This window comes from Rattus norvegicus, chromosome 5 (assembly GCF_036323735.1).
Source record: "Rattus norvegicus strain BN/NHsdMcwi chromosome 5, GRCr8, whole genome shotgun sequence".
In the NCBI taxonomy this organism is placed as follows: Eukaryota; Metazoa; Chordata; class Mammalia; order Rodentia; family Muridae; genus Rattus; species Rattus norvegicus.
Window position 1 is genome coordinate 156,571,662 of NC_086023.1, and position 24,217 is coordinate 156,595,878.

The 24,217-nt window shown below is 52.5% G+C and overlaps 2 protein-coding genes across 3 annotated transcripts in view; one reads left to right on the forward strand and one right to left on the reverse strand.

The window, feature by feature from the left end:
• Positions 1-6,306, forward strand: part of Tmco4 (transmembrane and coiled-coil domains 4) — a 79,462-nt gene extending 73,156 nt beyond the window's left edge. Inside the window, exons 14-15 of one of the 2 annotated variants that reach the window (XM_006239262.4) lie at positions 1,021-1,138; positions 5,277-6,306. In XM_006239262.4, coding sequence (XP_006239324.1) covers positions 1,021-1,138; positions 5,277-5,681 — 523 coding nt within the window. In that variant the 3' untranslated portion in view covers positions 5,682-6,306. 2 annotated transcript variants of the gene reach the window in all.
• Positions 6,307-8,239: 1,933 nt separating this feature from the next.
• On the reverse strand, positions 8,240-23,486 carry Htr6 (5-hydroxytryptamine receptor 6). Its single transcript, NM_024365.2, has 3 exons — positions 22,455-23,486; positions 9,168-9,326; positions 8,240-8,973 (listed from the first exon to the last, which is right to left on the reverse strand). Exons 1-3 carry the CDS (start codon positions 23,166-23,168, stop codon positions 8,530-8,532), a joined length of 1,317 nt encoding a protein of 438 aa, NP_077341.2. The 5' UTR covers positions 23,169-23,486; the 3' UTR covers positions 8,240-8,529.
• Between the last annotated feature and the right edge of the window lie 731 nt (positions 23,487-24,217).

Sequence of the window (24,217 nt, forward strand, 5' to 3'; positions counted from 1 at the left end):
CAAAAGGGTCTAAATGAGAGAGCCCTCTGGGGCTAAGGCATGCCCGTGTGCCACTGGCAGCACAGGCATCCAGACTCCATTTTTGGAGCATGATTTCCGAGCAGGGGCAGGAAGACAGAAGCTGGCAATGCAGAGACTCAGCACCCCGGGGCATCAGGCCTTCTGGAAAGTGCTGGGACCTGGGGGTCAGGGAAGGAGTGAGAGAGCAGCCCTGTTTGGAGTCTGTGGTGAGGCCCTCAGAGTTTCACTCTGACTTAAATCCCCAAGCTCCAAAAAAAGCAGCCCAAGCCTCACAAGACAGTCCTGTCTCAGGGAGCCCACAGGCTGATTAGCTGTAAAAACCCCAAACCCCATGAATTCTCCACCACCACAGGTCACAAGGGTTGTGGCTAAGCCCCCTGCAGCAAATACATAGGATGGTCACTGAGTGACCTGGAGGTGACACTCCAAGCTCAGAGTCAAAGGGCAGACTAGAGGGGTGACTGGTGATGTTTATTTTGTTGAGGCAGGATGTGATATAGCTCAGGCTGGCTTTGAACTCTCTACAGAGCCAAAGATCCTCTGCTTCCACCTCCCAGGTATTGTGATGCACAGACAGGCACCCACCGATTATGGCTTACACAGTGCCAACAATCAAAAGCCGCATTTGTGCGTGCTAGGCAAACACCCTGCAGGGCTCAGAGGCCAGAAGCAGAACAGTGAACCAGAGGCTCTGGGTGACAGCTGGGGGCAGTCAGTAAAGGGCCTGTGATGGATGAACCTACAGGAAAAGAGCAAACCGTGAGATTCCCATGTGAAGGGAGGAGGTACCAACTAGCTGGAGGCCAGAGCCCCTCGGAGCATCTAGCAGACCACGCTGGTGCCCACATGTCAGCCTAGCACTGGGAGGCAGAAGCAGAAGGACTGTGAGTTTGAGGCCAACCCAGTCTGTGTAGTAACTATGCCGGGTGGCCAGTTACCTAGGGGTCAGAGGCCCAACCTGCCCAGGCTCGGGCTGATGGCCCTGACTTCTGCCTGCAGGGGAGACTGGCTGCTGAGTTTCGTGTACCGCACATCTTCTGTGCAGCTCCGCGTCGCAGGCCTCCAGCCTGTGCTGTTGCAGGACCGGAGGATGGAGAACGTGGACCTGTCCTCAGTGGTGAGTATCGGTCTGTCCCATCGGCCTGCGGTCTGTCCCACCTGCCTCTCGTGAGCAGAGCTCCATCTCAGCCTTTCCCCAGAGGCCATAAACCTCAAGCGACCTCCAGGCAGGAACAGATGAGGAAATCAAAGCTTAAAAAAGAGATGGCTCAGGGGTTAAGAACACCGGCTGCTCTTCCAGAGGTCATGAGTTCAAATCCCAGCAACCACACTGTGGCTCACAACCATCTGTAATGAGATCTGATGCCCTCTTCTGGTGTGTCTGAAGACAGCGACAGTGTACTCCTATACATAGAATAAATAAATAAACCTTTAAACAAGGAAAGAAAAGAAAAGAAAACTTCTTATCTCCTAAAAAGCAGTTCGCAGGGCTAGATCCAAGCCTCTAGCCCTCAAGTCCTCAAATTTCCAACCCCCCTCAACACCGTCACCCCAGATGACCAATCAGAGCTGTTCCCCCTGTACATAACCAAAGCAAGCAGAGGACTCAGATGCAGGACATGGGCTACACTCAAAGCAGTAGACCCTGGTGCCAGCCAAGCCAGAACGTATCAGCACCGAGCCCATTATATTTACTGCAGATGCAGGGCCCAGGGCTCTGGGTTCAAGAGTCCTCCCTAATATCCGTCCCCTCCTCCTCAGCCAGGCCACCACCCTCACTTCTCCCCCTTGGAGGCTAGCTGCTCCCAGACCTCTCCCTCCTCAAACACCTCAGCTTTGGCTCAGATTTGCAGCTCTGCCTAATAATAGTTCTTTATCACATTAGAGGCCTCAGCAAAGCTGAGCTTCCCTCCTCTGACTAATTAGAGGTAATTAGCATTGCCTTTGTGTCCCTGTCTTTCCTTGGCAGCTTGCTGGAAGAGGGGCTGGCAGGGCTCCCTCTGTAGGACTTGCCTGGCAGCTCCCTTTGCAGCAGCGACTACAGGGATGTCTGTTCGTCCTCCCTGTGTCAGGTGTGGACCATGTCTGAGATGAATCAAGGGACCCTGGCTAGAATGCCTGTTTGCTCGCCAGCCTGTCCCACTCTAGGCTACCAGGGGTGGAGGGTTTTACCTCCGCAGGGCTCCCCGTGCAAAGCTGTCCAGGATACGTTGGTCCAGGACAAACCTCTCCACATTCTAGAGGATGTACCTGATGTCTAGAATTTAACCAAGGGCCTGCCACAGAGTGCCCAGTCAGTATTAGCACCAGCGGTGACAACAGCCACCCTGTGTCAAGGGACCCTACGAAAGTCCTAGGAAGACCTACAGATCCACTATCTAGATGTGGAAACTAAGGCTGGAGTGATAAACTCAAGCGTATTAGTGACTTTCTGCTCCTTGGCAGAAATACTTTAAGCCAGGATTTATTTGTGCTCCTGGTTTAGCCAGGTTTCAGTCTGCCAGAGTGGGAAAGGCCCAACAGGAAGCAGTTCACAAAGGGGTAGATTGAAATCAAAGGGTGAGGGAGGAACCAGGGGCTGTGTCACATTGAAAGCCCACTTCTAGTAGCCTACTCCACCAACAGGGCCCTACCACAGGTTCCACAACCTCACAACACCAGTGGCCAGAGAATGCGTGGTCAAGAGCCTGAGCCTAAGAGAGGACATTGCAGATTCAAGCCAGAAACCCAGGGAACTACCTCAGAGCCTGGGCCCTGAGCCACGAGTTTGTGGTCCTGAACCTCCAGAGCCTGGTCAGCGATTTGCAGTCCTGCCAAGCACGCCCGTGTCCACATGGTCTCCCACCCATGCCAGCCCACATGGTGCTGAGGTTACTGTCAGTTTCATTTCACAGAAACATGTGGCACCGGGGAACCCAGAGCCTAGTGGGCATGGGAAGGGTCCTCAGGACAGACAGGGGGGCAGTGCCAGCCAGGCCAGGTCTCTTGCAAGGGGAAATGTTGGGGTCCATTGCTGGCTACATGGACCTGGTGACTGGAGTTCACAGCCTCTTGGCCAATAGTCTAACGAGCCTTTGCGGGTTGACAGTATATGCTGGGAGTTGCCCGGTGTGTCCTGAGGCTTGGCCCAGCATCAGTCATGGAAGACGGCTGCTTTACATGAGTCATACCTGACTTCCGGGCAGCAGGCAAAACTCAGTGGGACAGCCAGGGAGATGGCCGTGGGCTGAAAACTTGAGTCAGTATCAACTGTGTTGAACCCACCCATGACCCACCTTACCCCCATGAAACCTCCCCTCTGCTAACTGTAAACATGGAGTACCAGCAACAAGGACTCCATCGTGGGTCTTTATAGAGTAGCAGCTGGCGGACTGTGCATGGCTGAGACCTGAACCCGCCTTGAAGGAAGAAGTCAGAGCTGTGTACTGTAGGTATGAGGGCCGCCTGGGTCGGCTGCAGTAATAGCACTGACCCCGCCCTTCCTGCCTGCCTTTTCTAATACAGTCCTTCCCCGGGATCCAAAATGCTCAGGGAAGTGGCTCTTACTTTGTCCATAGAGAACTATTAGTGTTTGTCCCTGTGGGTCTGGAGTTTCTGTTGGCTGGAATTCAGACACGCTAACTAGAACTTAGGCAGCCATCTTGGGCCCCTGAATGGATCAGCCCAGCTAACTCCCCATCTTCATCCCCCTTTGAGGTAAACTAAAGTAAGAGAGCCTGTATTTATACAGCACCTACTAAGTGGCAGTCACAGTGTGCTGCGATTTCCATGTTCCTCTCCAATCCCCTTGAGAGACTATGCATTTCCAGGGGTTAAGAGGGGATATCTTGGCTCAGTCAGCAAAGTGCTTTCCACAAAAGCATGAGGATCTGAGTTTAGGTCCCCAGAACCCAGGTGAAAAACGTTCAGATAAAGCAGTACCAGGGTTGGGGGTGCAGAGGCAGGAGGATGCCTGGAGTTTGCTAGTCAACCAGTCTAGCCAAATAGATTTATGCTCCAGGGTCAGCGAGAGACCCTGTTTCAAAAAATAGGCTCTAGAGGGGTTGGGGATTTAGCTCAGTGATAGAACGCTTGCCTAGCAAGTGCAAGACCCTGGGTTCAGTCCTCAGCTCCGGAAAAAAAGAAAAAAGAAAGAAAGAAAATAGGCTCTAGAGATGGCTCAGTGGTTAAGAGCACTGGCTGCTCTTCCAGAGGTCCTGAGTTCAATTCCCAGCAATACATGGTGGCTCACAACCATCTGTAATGGGATCTAGTGCCGTCTTCTGTCGTGCAGGCATACATTCAACATAGAGAACACTGCATACATGGTAAATGAGAGAGAGAGAGGGAGAGAGAGAGAGAGAGAGAGAGAAATACAGTGAAGAGTGATCAGGAAGACACCTGATCTTTGATCTGCACACGCAGGCATGCACGCACGTGCACACAGGGAGAGAGTTGAGAAAAGATGCTCATGGTCTTACATAAGAACTCAAGAAGCATCAGGAAACACTACTACTCCATATCCATCTCAGCCCATCTGGGACTGCCATGAACACTAGATTCTGTACCACGAATACAACATCATTTGACTTGTAACAATGACAACTGACATCCAAAGCCATGGCACTGGTCTGGTGGCAACTCCTGGCTGCATGGTCTCATGTTGGTGAAGCAAACTGGCTTTGTAACCAAGCTGCCCTCGGGGAGACAGCTCTGTCCAAGCTTGAGGCAGAACTCTTGCTCTGACCGTCTGCCCAAGGCCTCTCCTGTCAACACTGTTGTTTTGGGAGTTAAGTTTTCAGTACCCAATTAGGGAGGTGGAGGGATGATGGGGTCTGCAAGGAGCTGTGAAGAAACAGAACCTTACTGGCTGTGACAAAGATTTATTCCTAACCTGGGAATTTTTTTCTAAGGAAACCCTCCCAGCCACCCTCTGGGCAAGCCACTCCTAATGTTGGGGGCAGAAAGGACTTTCAAGGTCCCATGGCAACTGAAAAGGAAACCCTGATCCCCTCCCCTGCCTGCTACTCATCAGATGGGCCTTTGCGCTCCAGGGCCCACACATTTAGAGAAACTTTCTTTAACTTCCCCTGCCTCGGATCCTATAGCCACCACCACCCCCAGTCCCCACTCCAATGCACTCTGGACTTGAGAACCAATAATAATTGGGGCCCTTGGTACTGAGTGGCTGAGGGTGGAGCTTAGCTTGGATCCCAGGGAACAGGTGGGCCCTGCCCACTGACCCACCTACCCACATGGTCTTCATCTCCCTGCAGGTCAATGGCCACTTGGACTATGCCAAGAAAATGGATGTCATCCTGAAGGCTGTGGGCATCCGCACCAAGCCTGGCTGGAGTGAGAAGGGACTCCCACTGGCCCCTGGCGGCCTGCCGCAAGAAGAGCCTCTCCAGCCAGCCACAGTCTCCACAGATGAGACAATCCACCAGGATGAACAAAAGCAGGGACCTGCCCCAGGAGACAGTCTCAAATCCGCCATTCCTTCCAGTGCCAGCCAAGCCCAGGTGCCAGCAGGGCTGGACCAATCCACAGAGGACTCGCTCCCTGCTGCCGCTGCACCAGCAGAGGGGCACCTGGTCTGCAGCCATGGTGTGGGGCCCAACCCACTGGGCTGCCCTGACTGCACCCGTGAGACCCAGGAGTCCTGTGCAGAACTAGACTGACCCTGCAGGCATCTGGACTACTCTCCAGACGCCTCTATGCAACTTTCTCTAACCCCCACGTGCTCCCCAGAGAGCTCCAGAGGTGGGGAATTTCCACAAGTGCCTTTCTGACACAGAATGGAGAGGCAAGGGAGAAAACCTGGCAGTAGGACCTGCCAGGTCAACCCAACCCCAACTCCAAACCAGTGTGGGCTCCTGCCCTGCAGGTCCCATCCAGAGGCCCAAAAGTCACTGTGGGATTGGGGATCCCCATGTTCCCTTTCCCCCAACCTCAGTGGACCTAAGTGTCTTCCAGATCCTGTATCTATTCTCCAGGGCTGCCCACTGCTCCAGGCTCCGCGAGTGGGCGTTTTCAGGTGCCAACGAGACACTTTGTTCCCTCTGCTCATAGAAGAAGCAGCTCTGTCCAGTACACTTGTGTGGGCTGGGTGCATTGTAAAATGGCAGGAGTAACAGACATACATGTGATATGATGGCGCCCCACCCTGAGCTTGTGAAACACGTGAGCCTGGATAGAATTGTAGCGGAGGAATAAAGGCAGAAGTCACAGTCAGCGTCTTGAGACCTAGGCCTTGGTAAGTGTGGATTACATGAGGAGGGACCAATAAACACTGTTTACCACACCCTACGGGGCCTTCTCTTGACCTTCATAACTTCATTGTATGCTGGGGAAACTGGGCCTCCGTGTACTTAGGAAACCCATGGGAGGCCACGCAGAGGATCAGAGATGGGATCACCATAAGTTTAGCCTTAGGACGTCTCACCTGAGCTCTAAGGCCTTGTGTCTGCATCCTCTCTGTTCCTCCCACCCCCTCTAGGTGACAGGGACAGAAGTGACCTGCCCCCTCATTGTGCACGAGGAGAAGTAAGACCCATGGAAAGCTGTGGGTGTCGTAGCGTTCAGAAACTCGATGCCCCTCCACCCTGTGTCACCCACTTTACAAGCATCTACCCGACTAACTCCATGCCTTTAATACAAACTGCTGTGTCCCCATGGAAGAGTGGTAGTGATTCATTATGTGTTGGGGGGAGAGGGTGTCACAGAGCATGCTAGGCACAGAGTCAGATCAGAGCCCAGGACATTTGGGGTGGGGGTGGGGACCCTTGCACAGCTGTTTTTCAGGCACCACGGGCTTCAATGGGATACAGTCCACCACACGTCCACTTCCTTCAGCTTCTGTTTATTGAGTCCCTCAGGCAAGCCTAGTGGCAGAGAAAGCCAGAAGCACCAGAGCCCTGCTTCCAGGGACCAGTTGAGCACAGTCAGCACCAAGGAGAGCTCCCGAGTCACACTGAGAGCCTAGGAGCCTGGGTTGATGGAACAAGGGCTCAAAGAAAGACCTGATGCTAAAGAGGAATTCAATGTAGAGAAGCATGGAGCCAAGAGTCCCCTGACCTTACCTACAAATGCAAGTCCTGTGCCAGACCAGAGCCCAACTGCCTGTCTGTGGCTTCACCCCCAAGCCAGGGACAAACATCCCTCTTTGGCTGTACTCTGCCCACCCAAGCAGCTGTCCTTTCTTTCAATGACCCTAGGAAGGACCAAAAGGAGGCAGGATGAAGGGCTGTTCTGCCTCCATCAGCTGCTTCCTCTGGGGGAAGCTGGGGCGGAGGAAACCCACACTTAAGCTTGCACAGGATCTGTCACCATCCCCTGGGCCTTTAGAGGCAGAAGGACAGGATGAGACTGGAAAGAGTCCCTGAATGGTAGGGTCCCCACCCAGCAAAGCAAGGAGGCTGGGAGCCCAATCTGGGCTGCAATAGAAAAATGGGACTGAGATGTGACCTAATGGAGAGCACTTGCCTAGTATGTGTGAGGCTGTCCTAACAGAAAACAGGGGGTCCTGGGAACACAGCTTCATTGACAGAGTGCTTTCCCAGAATGCATGAAGCCCTGAGTTCCACCCCCAGCACCACGTAACCTGGTGTGTAGCACATCTCTGTGATCCTAGCACATGGGAGGTAGAGGCAGGAGGATCAGAAGTTCAGGGTCATCCTTGGCCACATAGGGAAGCAGGGGTTACTTGAGAGCCTAGGACAAACAAAACCAAACAAAGAGAGAGAAGATGGAATGGAGAGAAGGCTGGGGGAAGGAGGGAGGAACACTTGCTAGCCTTCTACCAGAGCCAGAACCTGGCTGACCAGGGGTTAAAACAACAAGAATTCACCACGCACTGACCCCTCACAGGTGCTGGGCACACCGTTCACATTGTCTTAATAAGGTGCGATCACTCCTACTCCCCCTTGAGACCTGTCCCAAGCCCCAGAAATGCTGTATACAGTTGAGCAAGGGGTCACATTCCCAGCTACCTGGCCTCCAGTCTCAGGTGCACTTTAGTGTTGCAACCCCCATCCTAGGGGCTGGCAGGTCTGGAAGTTCAGCAAATGCATACTTAGGAATGCTCGTGAACAGACGATGTTGACTGAGGCCATCTGCAGAGGGGCGGGCACTTCGAATAAGCTCCCCAAGGCCTATGAGAACCCCAATAAACCCATAGATGGCACTTTGGATAACAGGATTGGGTCAGTCAGGAACTGGGGTGTCTAGAGTCTTCCCACCCACCATGAGAGAAAGGGATGAGGACAGATTGCTTTCCTACTGACCTGAACCAAATGGCCCAGCTCTGAGACTGCCCCCAGCCTCACTACACAAGCAACATTGCACTGGAGTACCCCACAGAGATGTTTCTGGCTACCCCTCAGGTCAAGGAGCCTGCAGCAGAAGATGGGGCTAGCTGAGGATACCTCAATTCAGCACACTCTCAGGAGACCTACCACCTCCTAGTCTCAGGGAGAGTGGGCTGAGAGCTCCGGGAATGTGGCCTCCAATGGCCAGCTCTTGACCTGGTCAGTTCACGGGGGAACTGAGTGGATGCGGCCGTATCTCAGGCTCCACAGAGTCTGTGACAAAGAAGTTGACCACAGTGGTGGCCCTGGTGGGTGGCGGGGGGTCCCGGGTGGCCTCTCCAGGCAGCAGAAGCTGGGCTGTGAGCTGCAGGCCCGAGGTGCCCCCTGAAGCGGAGTCTGAATCTGAGTTTGGCGGCAGAGGCAGAGGCAGCACCTGCTGCAGGCTGAGGCCTGGTCTGGCACCGCTGTGAGAGGTCCACATGGAGGGGGAGGCAGGGCTGGCCCGGTGCTCCGGGGGACAGTGGACGCATGGCAGGAACCTGCCCAGGGCCCTCTTGAAGTCCCGCATAAAGAGCGGGTAGATGATAGGGTTCATGGTGCTATTACAGTACCCCAGCCATGTGAGGACATCGAAGAGGCCTGGGGAGATGCAGTCACACACGGCCTGTGGAGATAAGACTCATCACACCCCATGTCCCAGGCAGGGACCCAGGCTACCCACCCAGCAGGGATAGGACAGAAACACAGACACAGGCACCACAGATGAGCCATCCTCCTCCCTCCCACCTTTGCCCAGTGAAGCATGGCGTCTCTCCGGTCAGACCTAAGCTCATCCCACCTTCACGGTCATCATTTTACCTGAGCTATGTTGGCCACAAAGAAGGGCAGCCAGGTGACAAAGAACATTCCCAGCAGGATGCCCAGGGTCAGGCTGGCCTTCAAGGCCTTCCTGCTATGCTTGGTGGCCAGACGCCTACTGTCAGCGGACTCCATCCCTGGGCGTGGTGTCCTGGGCACCTGTGGAAAGGAAAGCCACATAAGTTAGCTGGTCTTTGTCACCGACTGAACCTCAACCCCGATACAAGACCAAGTCCTAGTATACCAGCAGTTAACTGAGCCCTGATCCTTGGCCGGTCCCCAGCTGAAGCACTAGGCCTAACTCTAGTTCCAAACCGAGCTGACTGCAGACCAAGCCTGACATCAGTGCCAAGAACAGCACAGCCCCAGGCTGAACACTGCACTGCCCATAGGTCCTTGTATAATGACCGTCTTGAGCTGAGCCTCCGGCGGGGACCTCTATGGAGGTCCTGGTCCTACACTGCACCTTATCCATGAAGCATTTTGAGGTAGCTCAGATACAGAGTAGACAGCTCCAAGTGACCCTCCTACAATGCCAATACTCAGTGCATGGAGGAGTCAGATGAGGCTCAGTTAATAGGGGGCTTGACTAGCATGCACGAAGCCCTAGGTTCCAATTCTTGTACCTCACGAACTCAGTACAGGAGCATATGCCTGGAATCCAAGCAAGCTCAGAGGTGTAAGGCTACCCTCGGCTACAAAATGACTTGAGACTGGCCTAAGCTGTTGAAGACTCAGTCTCAAAAATAGATAAATGGTAGCTGGGGGATGGTGGCGCAAGCCTTTAATCCCAGCATTCGGGAGGCAGGGGCAGGCAGATCTCTAAGTTCAAGGCCAGCCCGATCTACAGAACGAGTTCCAGGACAGTCAAAGCTACACATAGAAAACCTGTCTTGGAAGAACAAAGAACAATGAAAAGAGATAAAGATAGAGAGGTAGGGACTGGAGAAGTGGCTCAGTGGTTAAGAGCACTTGACTACTCTTCCAGAGGTCCTGAGCTCAATTCCCAGCACTGACAGCACGCACATGGTGGCTCACAACCACCTGTAATGGGATCCAGTGTCCTCTTCTGGTGTGTCTGAAGACAGCTACAGTGTACTTATAATAAATAAATAAATGAATAAATAAATAAATAAATATTTTTTAAAAGGTAGATAGGTAAGTAGGTAGGCAATAGATGATGAAGATAGATAGGCAGACAGACAGACAGATGATAGATGATAGATAGATAGATAGATAGATAGATAGATAGATAGATAGATAGATAGATGGATGATAGGTAGATGACATTCTCCACAGACAGGCACACAGCACCACAAGCCCCATCACCTTCCAAGGCCTCAGCACCTCAAGGCCCAGTTGCACTTGCCGAAAACCACCCACGGAAGAAAGGCAGCTTGTCTGTGCAGCCCACAGAGTCTCTGCACAGTTTGGAATCATGGTTTTCCCATCATGCTCCACAAAGCAGAAGTGTTTCTTTTTAATCCCTGCACGAAGCACATGTTCGTGATGAAACCTTGGGTGAATGAGGCGGGGATGACTGGTGACCTTAGGGTTGCACAACTCCTTTCCAGTCCAGACTGACACCCTATTCCGTTCTTCTCCTGGACACTGGTGGGAACCAAGGGAGGAGAGAGGGGCCACTCCCCTGGAAGCCACCACGAAGGGTCAAGCACCCGGAGAGGTCTGAGCACGATGCTGCCACCTGCAACCAGCTGTCCCAGAGGCATGGGATGAACCTGTTTCACCTCGAGCTCTGTGACCCCTCTGAAAATACGAGGCACCTCTCCACTGGAAGGGCTACCCATAAAAGTTTATTTTCAGGCTGGAGGGATGGTTCAGCGGTTAAGAGCACTGACTGCTCTTCCAGAGGTCCTGAGTTCAAATCCCAGCAACTACATGGTGGCTCACAACCATCTGTAATGGGATCTGATGCCCTCTTTTGGTGTGTCTGAAGACAGCTACAGTGTACTTATAATAAATAAATGAACAAACAGATAAGTAAACAAACAAATAAATCTATTTTTTAAAAAGTTTATTCGGAGTGATTTAGCTCAGTGGTAGAGCGCTTGCCTAGCAAGCGCAAGGCCCTGGGTTCGGTCCCCAGCTCCAAAAAAAAGAAAAAAGAAAAAAAAAGTTTATTTTCACAGACAAAAGAAAAAGAAAAATCATGGGGCCTTCAAGTAAAGGTGACTGCCACCAAGCCTGACAGCCTGGGTTTGAGCCAAGGAAATGAACGTGAACTCCTACTTATCCAACATCTACCTCCTGAATGTTGGGATTAAAGCACGTCCCACCACACCCAGTTTACATAGTGCTGGGGCTTGAACCCAGGCCTTCTCACGAGCTCGGCAGGCACTCTACCAACAGAGCCATAGTTCTAGGCACGTTCTTGCCTTATGCACATACTTAGGTTTGGGACCCAAGGCTTTGCCCAGCTTCGCTCTTTTTCTTTTGAGACACATAGTCCAGACTAGCCTCAAACTGGAAATAGCCCTGCCACAGTCTCACCGGTGCTGGCACGACAGGTACATTTCAACATGCCCTCCTGGGTTCTGAAGGCAGCCAGAGGTGAGATGTGTGTGGAGAGATACAAAGATCAGGCAGGGGCAGGAAGGGAACCAGACTCCCGAGCAGTCCTCCACAGATGGAGCCGGGGTGGAGGAGGCAAAGCCTGAGTCTGTCAGAGCCGGGAAGCTTCGAAGCAAGATCACGCAGGAGCCCTCCTCCACCCAGCTCCCTGCCAACTGGGGCTTGCAGAGCAGACGTCTGTCTACAGTGCTGGAACCCCAGCTCTGAGCTGCGCTCCTGCAGGACTCAGGGTCAAAGGACAAAGCACACTGTAACAGATTTTTCAGGTGACACCTCATGGTGTTGCTATCAGGGGAAAATCCACAAAACAAGCAGCCTCAGAGAGGCCCTGACCTTCCCCTCTTGGCCTTGAAAGGGTGGCAGAGGACAAAGCCCTTTAAGAGGGGTGGTCTAAGGCAAATCACAGCCCCACCCGACACTAGCTCTATGAACTTGAGAAAGAGCCCCTTGCTACAACTGGAGAGAGCATATCCTCAAGTCCCAGAGTCACTGAGGAAGTGCGGAATGTATGAGCATGCGTGTACGGATTGTACGGGCATGCGTACGCGCATGCGCAGTGCTGATGCCAACACATCCAGCTTCTCTCTTCCAAGTAGCCGCGCTCACCCATGCTAGTCTTTGTTCTGTAACCTATATTTCCCCTTATATATCTGCGGCACGTGCTGGGAGCAGAGGGTGGCTTGTCATCCAGGGCAACCTGGCAGTGCTCTTTCTAGCCAGCAACTAACTCCTCATTGGACACTCCTATTCATTGGTTTCTGGTGGAAAAGAACTGAGCTGGGAATAGTGACATACACCTTTAATCCCACCACTTGGGAGGCAGAAGGAGGCAAATTTCTGTGAGTTCAAGGTCAGCCTGGTCTACGGAGTGAGAATTCCAGAACAGCCAGAGCTACATACAGAGCTGTCTTGAACACTCCTGGCACCCGAAAGGAAAAAAAAAAAAAAAAAAAAAAGACATGACTGCCGCAGCGCAGCACACACACACACACAACGAACACACACACACACACACAGTGAATAGATACATAGAATTAAAATGTCACTGTACTTGGCTAGGGGCTGGGCATGCACCTTAATTGGCACAGTGCTTGTCTGGTATATAGAAAACTCTGGGTTCCATTCCCAGCACTACATAAACCTAGCGCTCAGAAGGTGAAGTCAGGAGGAACTCAAGGCCATCCTCTGCTACATAATAAGTTCGATGCCAGCCTAGTCTACATGAGACCCTGTCTCAAAACTAAATAATCAAACACTCTCTCCAGAGAGAACATCTCTGTATTATAGTGACACATCATCTGTCTATTAAAGAAAATATCTATGGCACATCTATCAACTGAGCCACATCCTTACCCCTAGCATTCATTCATCTATTCATTTGTTCATCCATTCATTCGTCTTCAGACAGGGACTCATGGTTAAGAGCACTTGCTCTTGCAGAAGACCTGGCTTCGGTTCCCAGCACCCACACCGTAGTTCACATCTACCGATAGCTCAAGTTCCAGGGGATCCAAGACCCTCTTTGGGCCTCTGCAGGCACCAGGCACGCATGCAGTGCACGGACATATGTGCAAGGAAATACTTAAACATATAATAAATACATTTAAATCTTAAAGTGAATGAATAAATAAAGGGACGTGTTGAGTGAAGGGGGATGTGTCACAGAGCAAGCGAGGCAGCTGGACAGGCAGCACAGACAGCGTACCTCCACTGTGTCAACAGCACAGAAAACATTGATTCTTGAGGACTTGACACAAGCACACAGCACACAGAGTGACATCAAGGATACACCGTTAGTGGGCAAGAGTGTCCCCAACGATGAAGAGACCGGGTTCAAGGCATCTTTCGCTTCACTTTGCCTTGCTTTCCGGTCCTGGACTCCACCTCCCAACACCACAAAACACTAAAAGGAAGCGCACTTATATATTCCCTTGTTATTCAAATTGCTAACAAACGTGGGGGGTGGATGATGGCTCAGAGTTAAGAGCACTGGCTGCCCTTGCAGAGGACCTAAGTTCTGGTCCCAGAATCCACCTTGGGCAACTCACAGCCATCTGTAACTCCAGCTCCTGGGAGTCTGATGGCCTTTTCTGGCCTCCGTGGGCATGGCAGACATGTGGTGCACATATGGACAAGGAAGTACACATAGGTACACATTTAAAAATTAAGATAAGGGGCTAGAGAGACGGCTCAGGGCTTAAGAGCTCTTGCAGAAGACCTGGGTTCGATTCCCAGCACCCACATGGCAGCTCACAACCATCCGTAATTCCAGTTCCATGCCTTCTTCTGATATCTCTGAGTATTACAGCACATGTAATACATACATTCGGGTGGTCAGGACACTCGTGCACATAAAATACTTAAATACATAAAATAAACAAGTAAATGAATCTAAAATTATAATTAAAATAAACATGAAAATCAATTCAACAGTCATCCCGTCCCAGAGGGAGGTCGGCAAGATGGACTTGAGCCAGATCAAGGTCTCACACCCTGACTGGCTTCCAACAGTCAACTGACTGGCTTTAGGCAAGCTACTGTGCTTCTCCTGTCTCTTCTGTAAAAAGACGCTCCTTGAATCTCAGCACTTAGGAGGCAGAGGCAGGAGGATCTCTGAGTTTGAGGCTAGCCTGGTCTACAGAGTGAGTTAGTTCCAGGATAGCCAGGGCTACACAGAGAAATCCTATCTGAGGTATTGGGGAGTGGCGGGGGGAATGAGCTGGGAGGGGGACACATTTGCTAGCATTCATGTCATAGGCCTATGCTAAAGAATAAATAAGGTAACAAACCGGTTGGAACAGCTCCTCCAACATTGTAAGTTAGAAACACTGTAACCCTGTAGGTTAGCTGTTACTTTGTTAGCTGTTACTAATTACATTGTAAGAGTCCCAGGGTTCTCAATACCGGTGGTGCTACTGGTGACATCCAGGAAAGCCTGGAAGACAGAAGTCCCCAGAACCATCTATTCTACCCCCAATAGTAGAAGAGGGGGACGTGTTGAACACCTACTCTGTGCCAGAGCCACCTCCCCGCCTCATGGATAGTTAGTTATCTTTAGTCCTGAGATACGGTAGGCAAAATGGCTTCTCCAAGGTGATTCGGCAGTGGCGGGAGCAGGTAGGACTTGAAGGAAGAGCAGGCTGAACTTCTATGTCAAGTCCTCAGCTCAGCACAGCCACTCTGCAGCCACCTCCCCCCCAGCAGGTATTTCTGTGACTGTCACCTCCTCCTCTGAGGAGGAGGAAGGATAGAGGTGGAGGGAAGACTTGTCACTGAAACAGACAGATATGCAGTTAGGAGGGAAGGGCAGAAGTGGGAGGGAGACAGGAGGAGGGAGAGGAGGGGGAGGTCAGGGGAGACTGAGGGAAGATGGTGGGAGAGGAACAACCAGAGGGGAAGAGGAGGGGAGGGGGAAGGAGGAGGAGGGGGAGGGGAGAGTGGATTAGAAGCTGGGGGTGAGAGAGGAAGGTGAGTCAGAGGAGGAACTCCTGGCTCACCTTTCTGTCTCTGTAAGGCTGCATTCACACTGCAGCCTGATGTTGCCCAACAACGCTCTTGACTCTCTGGGATCACCTAAGGATGGATGCCCCCCCACCCCCAAACTATCTATCTCCCTTCTTTCCCCTCCCTGTTTTGGTGTGTGTGTGTGTGTGTGTGTGTGAGAGAGAGAGAGAGAGAGAGAGAGAGAGAGAGAGAGAGAGAGAGAGAAAGAGAGAGAGAGAGAGAGAGAGAGAGAGAGAGAGAGAGAGAGAGAGACTGTAATCCAGGCTTTCCTGGAACACCCTAAGTCAATCAGGCTGGCCTCACACTCACAGCAATCCTCCTGCCTCAGCCTTTCTCCTACATTGAATAACGGGCGTACACTTCTGAACCTCTATTGGTTTTTCTCCTCCCTCCCCTCAACTCTCTGGCCTGGCATCACCCCACAGAGACACCTTCACCTGCTTCAGTCTCCCTGACACCCCAGGTCTAAGCATAACTTCCATCTCCCAGCCCCTGGGGATGCCGGGAAGACCTGGTGAGAACCACTGTGCCAGCAGTGGGTTTTTTTAAGAGCCCAATTTCACACAGAGGCATATGTAGATAGCAGAGAGATATGTTGGCCAGCTCCCACGCTGCCCATGCCAGGGACTGGGGGGCTGTCCCCGCCTCCCTTCCATCTGCAGGGGGCTAGAGGCTGCCCTGGTAAAGGAAGAGAAAAGAGCCGGATCCTAGAAGGGAAGGGGCCCCATGCAGCCTTCTCCGAGACAGTCTCCAGCTCCAGGCTGCAAATGCCCTGTGTCTGTCCCTTCATTTGAGATAGGATCTCACTATGTAGCCCTGGATGTCTTGGAACCCACTATATAAATCAGGGTGGCCTTAAACTCACAGGGATGGACCTGCCTCTGCCTCCCGAGTTTGAGTGCTGGGATTAAAGTTGTGCACCACCAGGCCTGGAGAGCTGCTTTCTGGATAAACCAGCTCAGAGGGACAAACAGAAACAAAGCCTAAAAGAACAGGAGTGCCAGGGCTGGAGAGATGGCTCAGTGGTTAAGAGCACTGACTGCTCCTCTAGAGGTCCTGAGTTCAAATCCTAGTAACCATATGGTGGCTCACAACCATCTGTAATGGGATCTGATGCTCTCTTCTGGTGTGTCCGAAGACTTATATAAAATAAATAGTCTTAAAAGTGCCACAGCACACACAAACCCCCAAAGGCAGTCACAAAGGAAACAGGTCCACAAGCGACTTTGAAAGCCAGGCAGTGAAGGGTCTGATGCTTCAGCAGCCAAGAGAACAGGCTTTGGGCTGGAAGGACTGTTCAGCAGTCAAGAGCATATATCCTTGCAGAGGACCCCCGTTCAGTTCCAAGCACCCACATCCAGTGGTTCCCAACTACTATACTCCAGAACCAGCCTCTGAAGACACCTGCACTCATATGCACGTGCATGCATGTGTGCACAGACACAATTAAAAACCAAATGTCTTTTTAAAAGAGAATGAGGCCAGGCATGGTGGCACACTCTTATGATCCCAGCACTTGGAAGGCAGAGGCATGCGGATCTTTGTGAGTTCCAGGCCACCAGGACTATGTAGAGAGACTTCCTGCCTCCCAAAAAAGTAGGGGGGTGGGGAGGGGAGGGAAAATGAACAGGCTGTCCAGCAGATGTTTGGCGGGAGGAGAGATATGGCATAGACACGCCTCTGGCTTGAGAACCAGGCGGATCATCTTGTCGCCAAAGTAGGATGATAGCCTTGGGAACAGAAGGGATGTCCTCCAAACTTCAGCTTCAGGGTCCACTGTGCTTTCTCTGCCTTGGCCTTCAGCTACACAGAGAACATGGCTTTGGGGGGTCTCCCCGCATCTAAGCTCCCACCCAGCTGGGGCTTAAGGTTCATCTTTACAATTGGCATAAATTTAAGCAGGATAGGACCTCTCCAAGGGCAAAAAAAATAAAAAATAAAAATAAAAAAATAAAAAATAAAAAATAAAAATAAGGGGTTGGAGATTTAGCTCAGTGGTAGAGTGCTTGCCTAGCAAGCACAAGGCCCTGGGTTCGGTCCCCAGCTCCGAAAATAAATAAATAAATAAATAAATAAATAAATAAATAAATAAATGAAAAAATAAAAATAAAAAATAGGTCCTGCACACAGTAGGTAGCTTCTGCACACAGTAGGTACTCAAGCCACTGATTGGACTAACAAATTCAAGTCATGAAAAGCTGAAGGGCCCAAGCCATTCCATATATGAGTGAACCCACAGGGTGTGAGAATGGGTACCCACGTGAGCCACAGGCTCCCCGAAGCTCTGTGTCCACTTCCTTCCCACCACATACACAGGCTGGGGGTCTCGAGAGGCTCAGCGTGGTTCTGGATGCTGGTACTAGGGCGGCAAACATGACAAGCTCCTGCCCTCTTAAAGCCCACTTCCTACCCAGGAGAATCCATCAATCAATCATCTGTCCCCTGGCAAGATATTTGCAGTTGCTGCTGAGAGGGAGCAGCGGGCCTGGAGAGAGGTCCTAGCCTGGGAGGGAAGCACTTCATCCTCAGAAGCCTGAGAACAGAAGCCAGCAGTTGAGGGACGACCATGTGGAAAGACGGAACAGCCGGTGCAAAGGTCCTGAGACGGGAAAGCAGTTGATGCTCAAGGAATAGGCAGAAGGTCAGTGTGGCTGGGAGAGGAAGAGCAACCAAGGAAATAGATGGCAACACAGACGTGGATCAGGGAGTCTCGGGACAAGAGCTACAAGGCCCACAGAGCATAGCAACAGGACCTGTCAATTAGAAGGTTACCATAGTAACCCAGGCATCCATAATGGGACTCAGCCCCAGGATAGCAGTGGTAACTAGAGCCTGGATATGTCTCACAGGTAGAGAAGAATGGACTAGGTACGCAGTGTAAGCAGCAAAGAGACATTCATCCAGGCTGCCTCCAGAGTTCCTGACCTGCGAGACCAGAAAAAGGAGGTCACCATTCACTGTCGTGGAGAAGACCCTGAGGGCCAAGTCTGGAGTCTGGAAAGATCAGAGTTCTGTCTGTACTCGGGCAGGGCTTGGCCTAGCAGCACCCAGGTAGCATTTCCAGGCGTGAGACAAAACAGAACCACTGCAGAGAGAATGCTGGGAGACATCAATAGAGTCAGGTCGGAGCCCTAGGGTGCAGACGGGGCTGGCAGATCAACAGTGAGGGAGGACCTGGGGAAGCAGCCAACAGGGACATGGTATACTGTCAGTCACTGAGCAAGGGTCACTTAGCCATGCCTGCTCTCCCTGAGCCTCAGTTTCCCCGTCATCAAGCAAGGCTGAGAGAGTCTTGTTCACTCAGCAGGGGTTTTGGAGACAAAACTTGGGTACCTGACAGAGCGTGCTCAGGACAATGGCATGGCTGTAGGAGGTGACTCCTTGCACAGGCCCTGATGTCACCAGGTGCCACCCTGGTACCTGCTGATTTATTTCACCAAAAGAACATCTGTGTCGGGGCCCTGCTGAGACCGGGGCGTCTGACAGCCTAACTTCTAGCATCCTCCATCTCTGGTACAGAGTGCCCATGCAGGTGAACATTTTTAAAACTCACAGAGCCTGCGAGAGGGCACAGAAGGTAAAGGCCCTGCATGGAGTCTGACTAGACTCCTAGCTCCCACAAGGTGAGAGAAGAGACTCCCGAACCTGGTCTTCTGCCCTATTATAGCACACACATGTGTCCACTCACACACACGATGATGATGATGATGATGATGATGATGATGATGATGATGATGATGATGATGATAATTACACAATACTAATAAATTAAAGCCTGGTGGTGGTGGCACACACCTTTGACCCCAGCCCTCAGGAAGCAGAGGCAGGTAAATCTCTGTGAGTTCGAAGCCAGCCTGGTCTACAGACTGAGTTCTAGGATAGCCAGGACACAGAGAAACCCTGTCTTGAAACACCTCCCCAAATAATAATAATAATAATAATAATAATAATAATAATAATAATAATAATAAATTAAAATTTAAAACTAATAATGTAGGGTGTGAGCTGCAAGCCGTCTTCCAGCAGCAGAGAACATGTTCTTCGTTCCTAAGAACCCTCTCCCAACTCATAATGAGAAAGCTGGCCTCAGGCTCCGGGCATAACGGACACACAAAAGCACTGTAGTGACACCGCTGGGGCCTCCAAAGTCCCTGTCCTGTGTTTCCTACGACTGCCTGTGGCGAGGGTTACTGGTGTTTCTTTTTTGGAAGAGATAGGAACTTTTCTTTCTGAACACATTCGTGGGGGTTGGGGATTTAGCTCAGTGGTAGAGCGTTTGCCTAGCAAGCACAAGGCCCTGGGTTTGGTCTCCAGCTCCAGAAAAAAAAGAAAGAAAGAAAGAAAGAAAGAAAGAAAGAAAGAAAGAAAGAAAGAAAGAAAGAAAGAAGGAAAGAAAGAAAACTGAACGCATTCGTGGAAATAAAAAGACGGGGCTTAAAAAGATGCGGTAGGAGAGATGCCCCACCCTCCACCCCACATTTCTGAGAGCAAGGTGGAGCTCAGTGGTAGACCCTGGGAAGCCTGTGCCACAGTCGATCAACATCTTCAAGAACTCAGGAGCTTCCATTTGGACTTAATATTGCCTCTCTCTCTCTCTGCCTCTCTCTCTCTCTCTCTTTCTGTGTGTGTGTGTGTGTGTGTGTGTGTACAAGCCATCTCACACCTCACACAGAAGGGATCTGAGGTGTCCCAGGAGCAGCCGTGCAGCGCCATGCACACAGGCAGAGGTCAGAGGACATGAATGGAAGTGAGTTTTTTTTCCTTCTACCATGTAGTTCCCAGGGATAAAATTTGGGTCTCCAGGCTAGGTGGCAAGTGCCTATACCCACCTTTATCTTTTAAAAAAAAATAGGTGTGTATACATGTGCATGTATGTGTGCATGAGTGTGTGCATGAGTGTGTGCATGAGTGTGTGCATGAGTGTGTGCATGTATGTGTGCATGAGTGTGTGCATGAGTGTGTGCATGAGTGTGTGCATGAGTGTTTGCATGAGTGTTTGCATGAGTGTGTGCATGAGTGTGTGCATGAGTGTGTGCATGAGTGTGTGCATGAGTGTTCTTGCATGCTCACCCTCACGTGCACAGAATCCAGGAGACAAACCCCAATGCCTTGGAGTCACGAGTGTTTATGGGGATGCCCGGTTCCACGTGAGTGCCAGGATCCAGACTCCAGTCTTCGTGACTTTGCAGCAAGCTCTCTTAACCACTGAGGCATCTGACATCTTTGCAGGGTAAGAAACAATCCCTTACTATGTGGAGACATCAGATATTATCTGTTTACATCTCAAACACTGACGTGTAGCTCACTCAATTTTGGGGTTCCTGAGGAGAAGCCACCAGCCTCAGATACCAGGAAATTCACATAGGTGAGAAACAGGTGTGGTCACCTCTTTAGCCTCAGGCCAACAAATGGAAAAGTCAGTGAAATTGTGACAAGGCAGGAGCAAATCACCAAGCTGGAATGAAGTAAGTCTTTACAGAAAAAGGAAAACACCAGTGGCGGAAGCAGTGGCACATACCTTTAGTCCCAGCACTTAGGGGGCAGAGGCAGGCAGATCTCTGAGTTCGAGGCCAGCCTGGTCTACAGGGCAAGTTTCAGGACAGCCAGAACTACGCAGCGAAACCCTGTCTTGAAAAACCAAAAGAGGGCTGGAGAGATGGCTCCATGGTTAAGAGCACCGTCTGCTCTTCCAGAGGTCCTGAGTTCAATTCCCAGCAACCACATGGTGGCTCACAACCATCTGTACTGGGATCTGATGCCCTCTTCTGTCATGTCTGAAGACAGCTACAGTGTACTAATAAATAATTAAAAGGAAAACCAAAAGAAAATACCAAAGTTCTAAGGAAAGAGTGTGGAAGGCCTACATCTATCCTGACTGTATCAAGACCACAGACAGCTTGGGAACAGAGGCAGGACGCCTGTCCACTCATGATGCCACTGTCCTAAATGAGCGGACTTGGGAAGATCAGGTCTTGGGGCTGCTATCTTTTTACCTCACCCAAGTTTCTTGCCACTCAGTGACCCCAAGACTACCAACCTCACCCCACGGCTACCAACCTCCAAGAACCTCCTTCACCTGAGACTACAAGATGTCCTTGCAGAGAGCAGCTGCGACCTTTACCAGGAGCTCAAGTCTAGGGAGCCTCCATCTTGCTGGCCAGGGTAGACCTCAGCCAGGACCCCAGTGCTACCTGTTTGGCAAGAGCAGCCATGCTTGCTTGAGCTAAGGGGGCTGCCCCCACTCACAAGTAACTATTGAACTATGTGTACTAGAGGCCAAATCTGACCTAGCCTCACACAGCCCCGAGCCAGGGAGCCAGTATGGCTGAATCAACACGATGGCAACGGCGTCAGGAAGGCAGTGAACATTCAGACCCAGAGGTCAGGGTCAGCCTAGGAAGAAGTTTGCTGAAGTTAGCAAGAGCAGCTTCAGGGAGAGGCGTTGAGGCAGAGGGAACAGCAAACACAGAGAGCTGAAGCCAGGCATGGCGGTGCACACCTATAGTGTCAACACTATAGGCAGAGGCAGGAAGATCATCGGTTCGAGATCACCCTCAGCTACATAGTGAATTTGGAACCAGCCGAAGCTCTGAGAGGCCCCCTCTCAAAGTAAGGCCAGAAATCTTGGCACAGAGTTATGCTTGGCAACTTTGAGGACTGTCCTCTGGGCCCTGAGGCTGGTAGACAGAGAAGAAAAGAGGGAGAAAGGAGAAAGGGAGGGTTAGAGTTCGGCCCAGAAGCATCCTCAGGCCATATTCTGAGGTGGGTTTTTGCCTTGTGGAGAGCTAGGTTTGTAGCAGGAAAGCAACACAACCACCTTCTTTTCAGTGTCTCTGGCTCCAACTGGGAAACTGGACTGCAGTGGGAGAGAGAAGTCTATCAAAGGCTGCCTGGTGAAAGGTGACAGTGGCTAGGACAAGAGAGGATGCTTTCTAAGTTTCCCACATGTGATACAGGATGGTGCCTGTCATGGAGAAGCATGCCAGCTTCCTCCTCCACATCCACGTTTAACAGCTCACCACAGTCCGCATATCTCGGCACAGTCAGTCCTTGAAATTCATTAGAAAGGCATAGCCGCAGCCTTGTAGGATTAGCAGCCAGCGCTTACTATGAGGCAGTCACCCACTGGTCTAATGGAGGTTTATTTCTCCCCATCCCAAAAACCAGGTCTCCCAAACCCACCCCGGGTACCTGCAAGGTTTCCAAGGCCTGGCCAGCCGTGCCCGTGGTGAGCGAGGCCACTTGCACCGCCTGCTTGCGGGCAGCCAGAAGGATCCTGCAGTAGGTGAAGCAGATGGCACCCGAAGGCAGGAAAAAGGTGACGCCGGACGCCACGAGGACAAAAGGCAGGCTGGCCAATAGGCGGCACTGGCCAGGGGCAGGTGTTCGAGCTTTGCCCAGTTCGTGCCAGCCCAGCAAGAGGGGTAGGAAGGAGGCAAGCGCCGCGAGGCTCCAGGCACCCAGGATGAGCGCCAGGGCTCGCGGGGCTGTCATGCGCAGCTTGTAGCGCAGCGGCGAGAGGATGAGCAGGTAGCGGTCCAGGCTGATGAGGCAGAGGTTGAGGATGGAGGCGCTGCAGCACATCACGTCGAAGGCAGTCCAAAGCAGACAGAGGCCTCGAGCTAACACCCAGCGCCCATACAGCGCGTTCAGCATGGCTGGGGGCATCACCACCAACCCCACCATCAAGTCCGACGTGAAGAGCGACACCAGAAAGAAGTTAGACGTGTTGCGCAGCGCGGGCTGCGTGCAAATGAGCACGATCAGCAGCGAATTGGCGGCTGCTGTCAGCACGATGACCACGCACAGCGCGGCAGCCACCCAGCCGCTGCCCCCCGGAGCAGGCGGTGGCCCGGGACCCCAGGCTGGGGTGCTACTGTTGACAGGGCCTGGCTCTGGAACCATGGGGACTGGGTTGAGGACCAAGACGGGATATGGTGACTGCAGGTACAGGGTGAAGGCAAAGGAGGAGAAAGGAAGCTGCACCTTAGAGTAGTATTGGCAAAACGGGGTTCTTAGGTCATCGAGCAGCGATTTCAAGAGATCGGGAGGAGTTGTAGGGGTGCCTCCTACGGCAGGGCCACCTGGAGTACTCGGGTAAGAAGTTTGGGGAGGGGTACTGATGTGACGAGTCAATGAAAGTTAGCTTGGGGCTGGATGAGAGCCCTGGGATGGAATAGGGCCACCGGGGATGCCATAAGATGGGGGTGGGGTTCCTGGCTAGGGGCACAGCTGGGGATGTGGGAGCAGGAGCCGAACTCCCGCCTTCCGGCCGGGGCAGTCTCTCCGAGAAGGGTGGGCGTGTGAGTACGTTAGATCACCAGCTGTCGCGCGTGGGGGTTGCAATGGGGTGGCCCAAGAGCAGAAGCGCAGCCCGGAGACGGAAAGCAGGTCTCCTCTCGCCTTGAGGCACCGCAGGATCCCCGGTACCGGAGGCCGCGGACCGGGCCGGGCCAGACCTGGCCGGGGAAAGAGGGCTGGCAGAAGAGCGCAGCGCGGCGCTCCGCCCTCCCAGCCGCGCCGGCTCGCCTGGCCGCCTCCCGCCCGCGCTCCCTACCTGGGCGCTCGCCGGTGATCCGCTGCCGGCGACTGCGGCAAGCGCCGCGGGGTTGGAGACTACAGGAGGCGGCTGGTGGCGCGGCGGACATAGGGCTCCCGAGCCCGGGAGACAGCGCGCAGGAGCCCGCGACGCTTCTGCCACGCGCGATCCCGGAGGCTCCGAGGGTGCGCCCCGCCCCGCGGTGGGCGGGCAGAGCCGAGCCCCTCTAGCAGGCGAGCCGGGTCATGGTACCCAAGGCCTGGAGAAGGATGCTCCGAGCGCTCCCGGGAGCCCGCAGTCCCCACACCTCCGCCTGCGGCTTCCCTGCCCACATGTGATGGCGCAGGCAGAACTCAAGGAAGGGGGACGTGACCTGTATGTACCTGGAGACTGCTCCCCAGTGGGGGGGTCGGGC

Coding starts and splice junctions, on each gene's coding strand:
- Htr6 (NM_024365.2), bottom strand. CDS start 23,168: ATGGTTCCAGAGCCAGGCCCTGTCAACAGTAGCACCCCAGCCTGGGGT. Junction 9,327..22,454: donor AGGCCTTGGAAACCTTGCAG/GTACCCGGGGTG, acceptor TCCTTTCCACAG/GTGCCCAGGACACCACGCCC. Junction 8,974..9,167: donor TTGTGGCCAACATAGCTCAG/GTAAAATGATGA, acceptor TTATCTCCACAG/GCCGTGTGTGACTGCATCTC.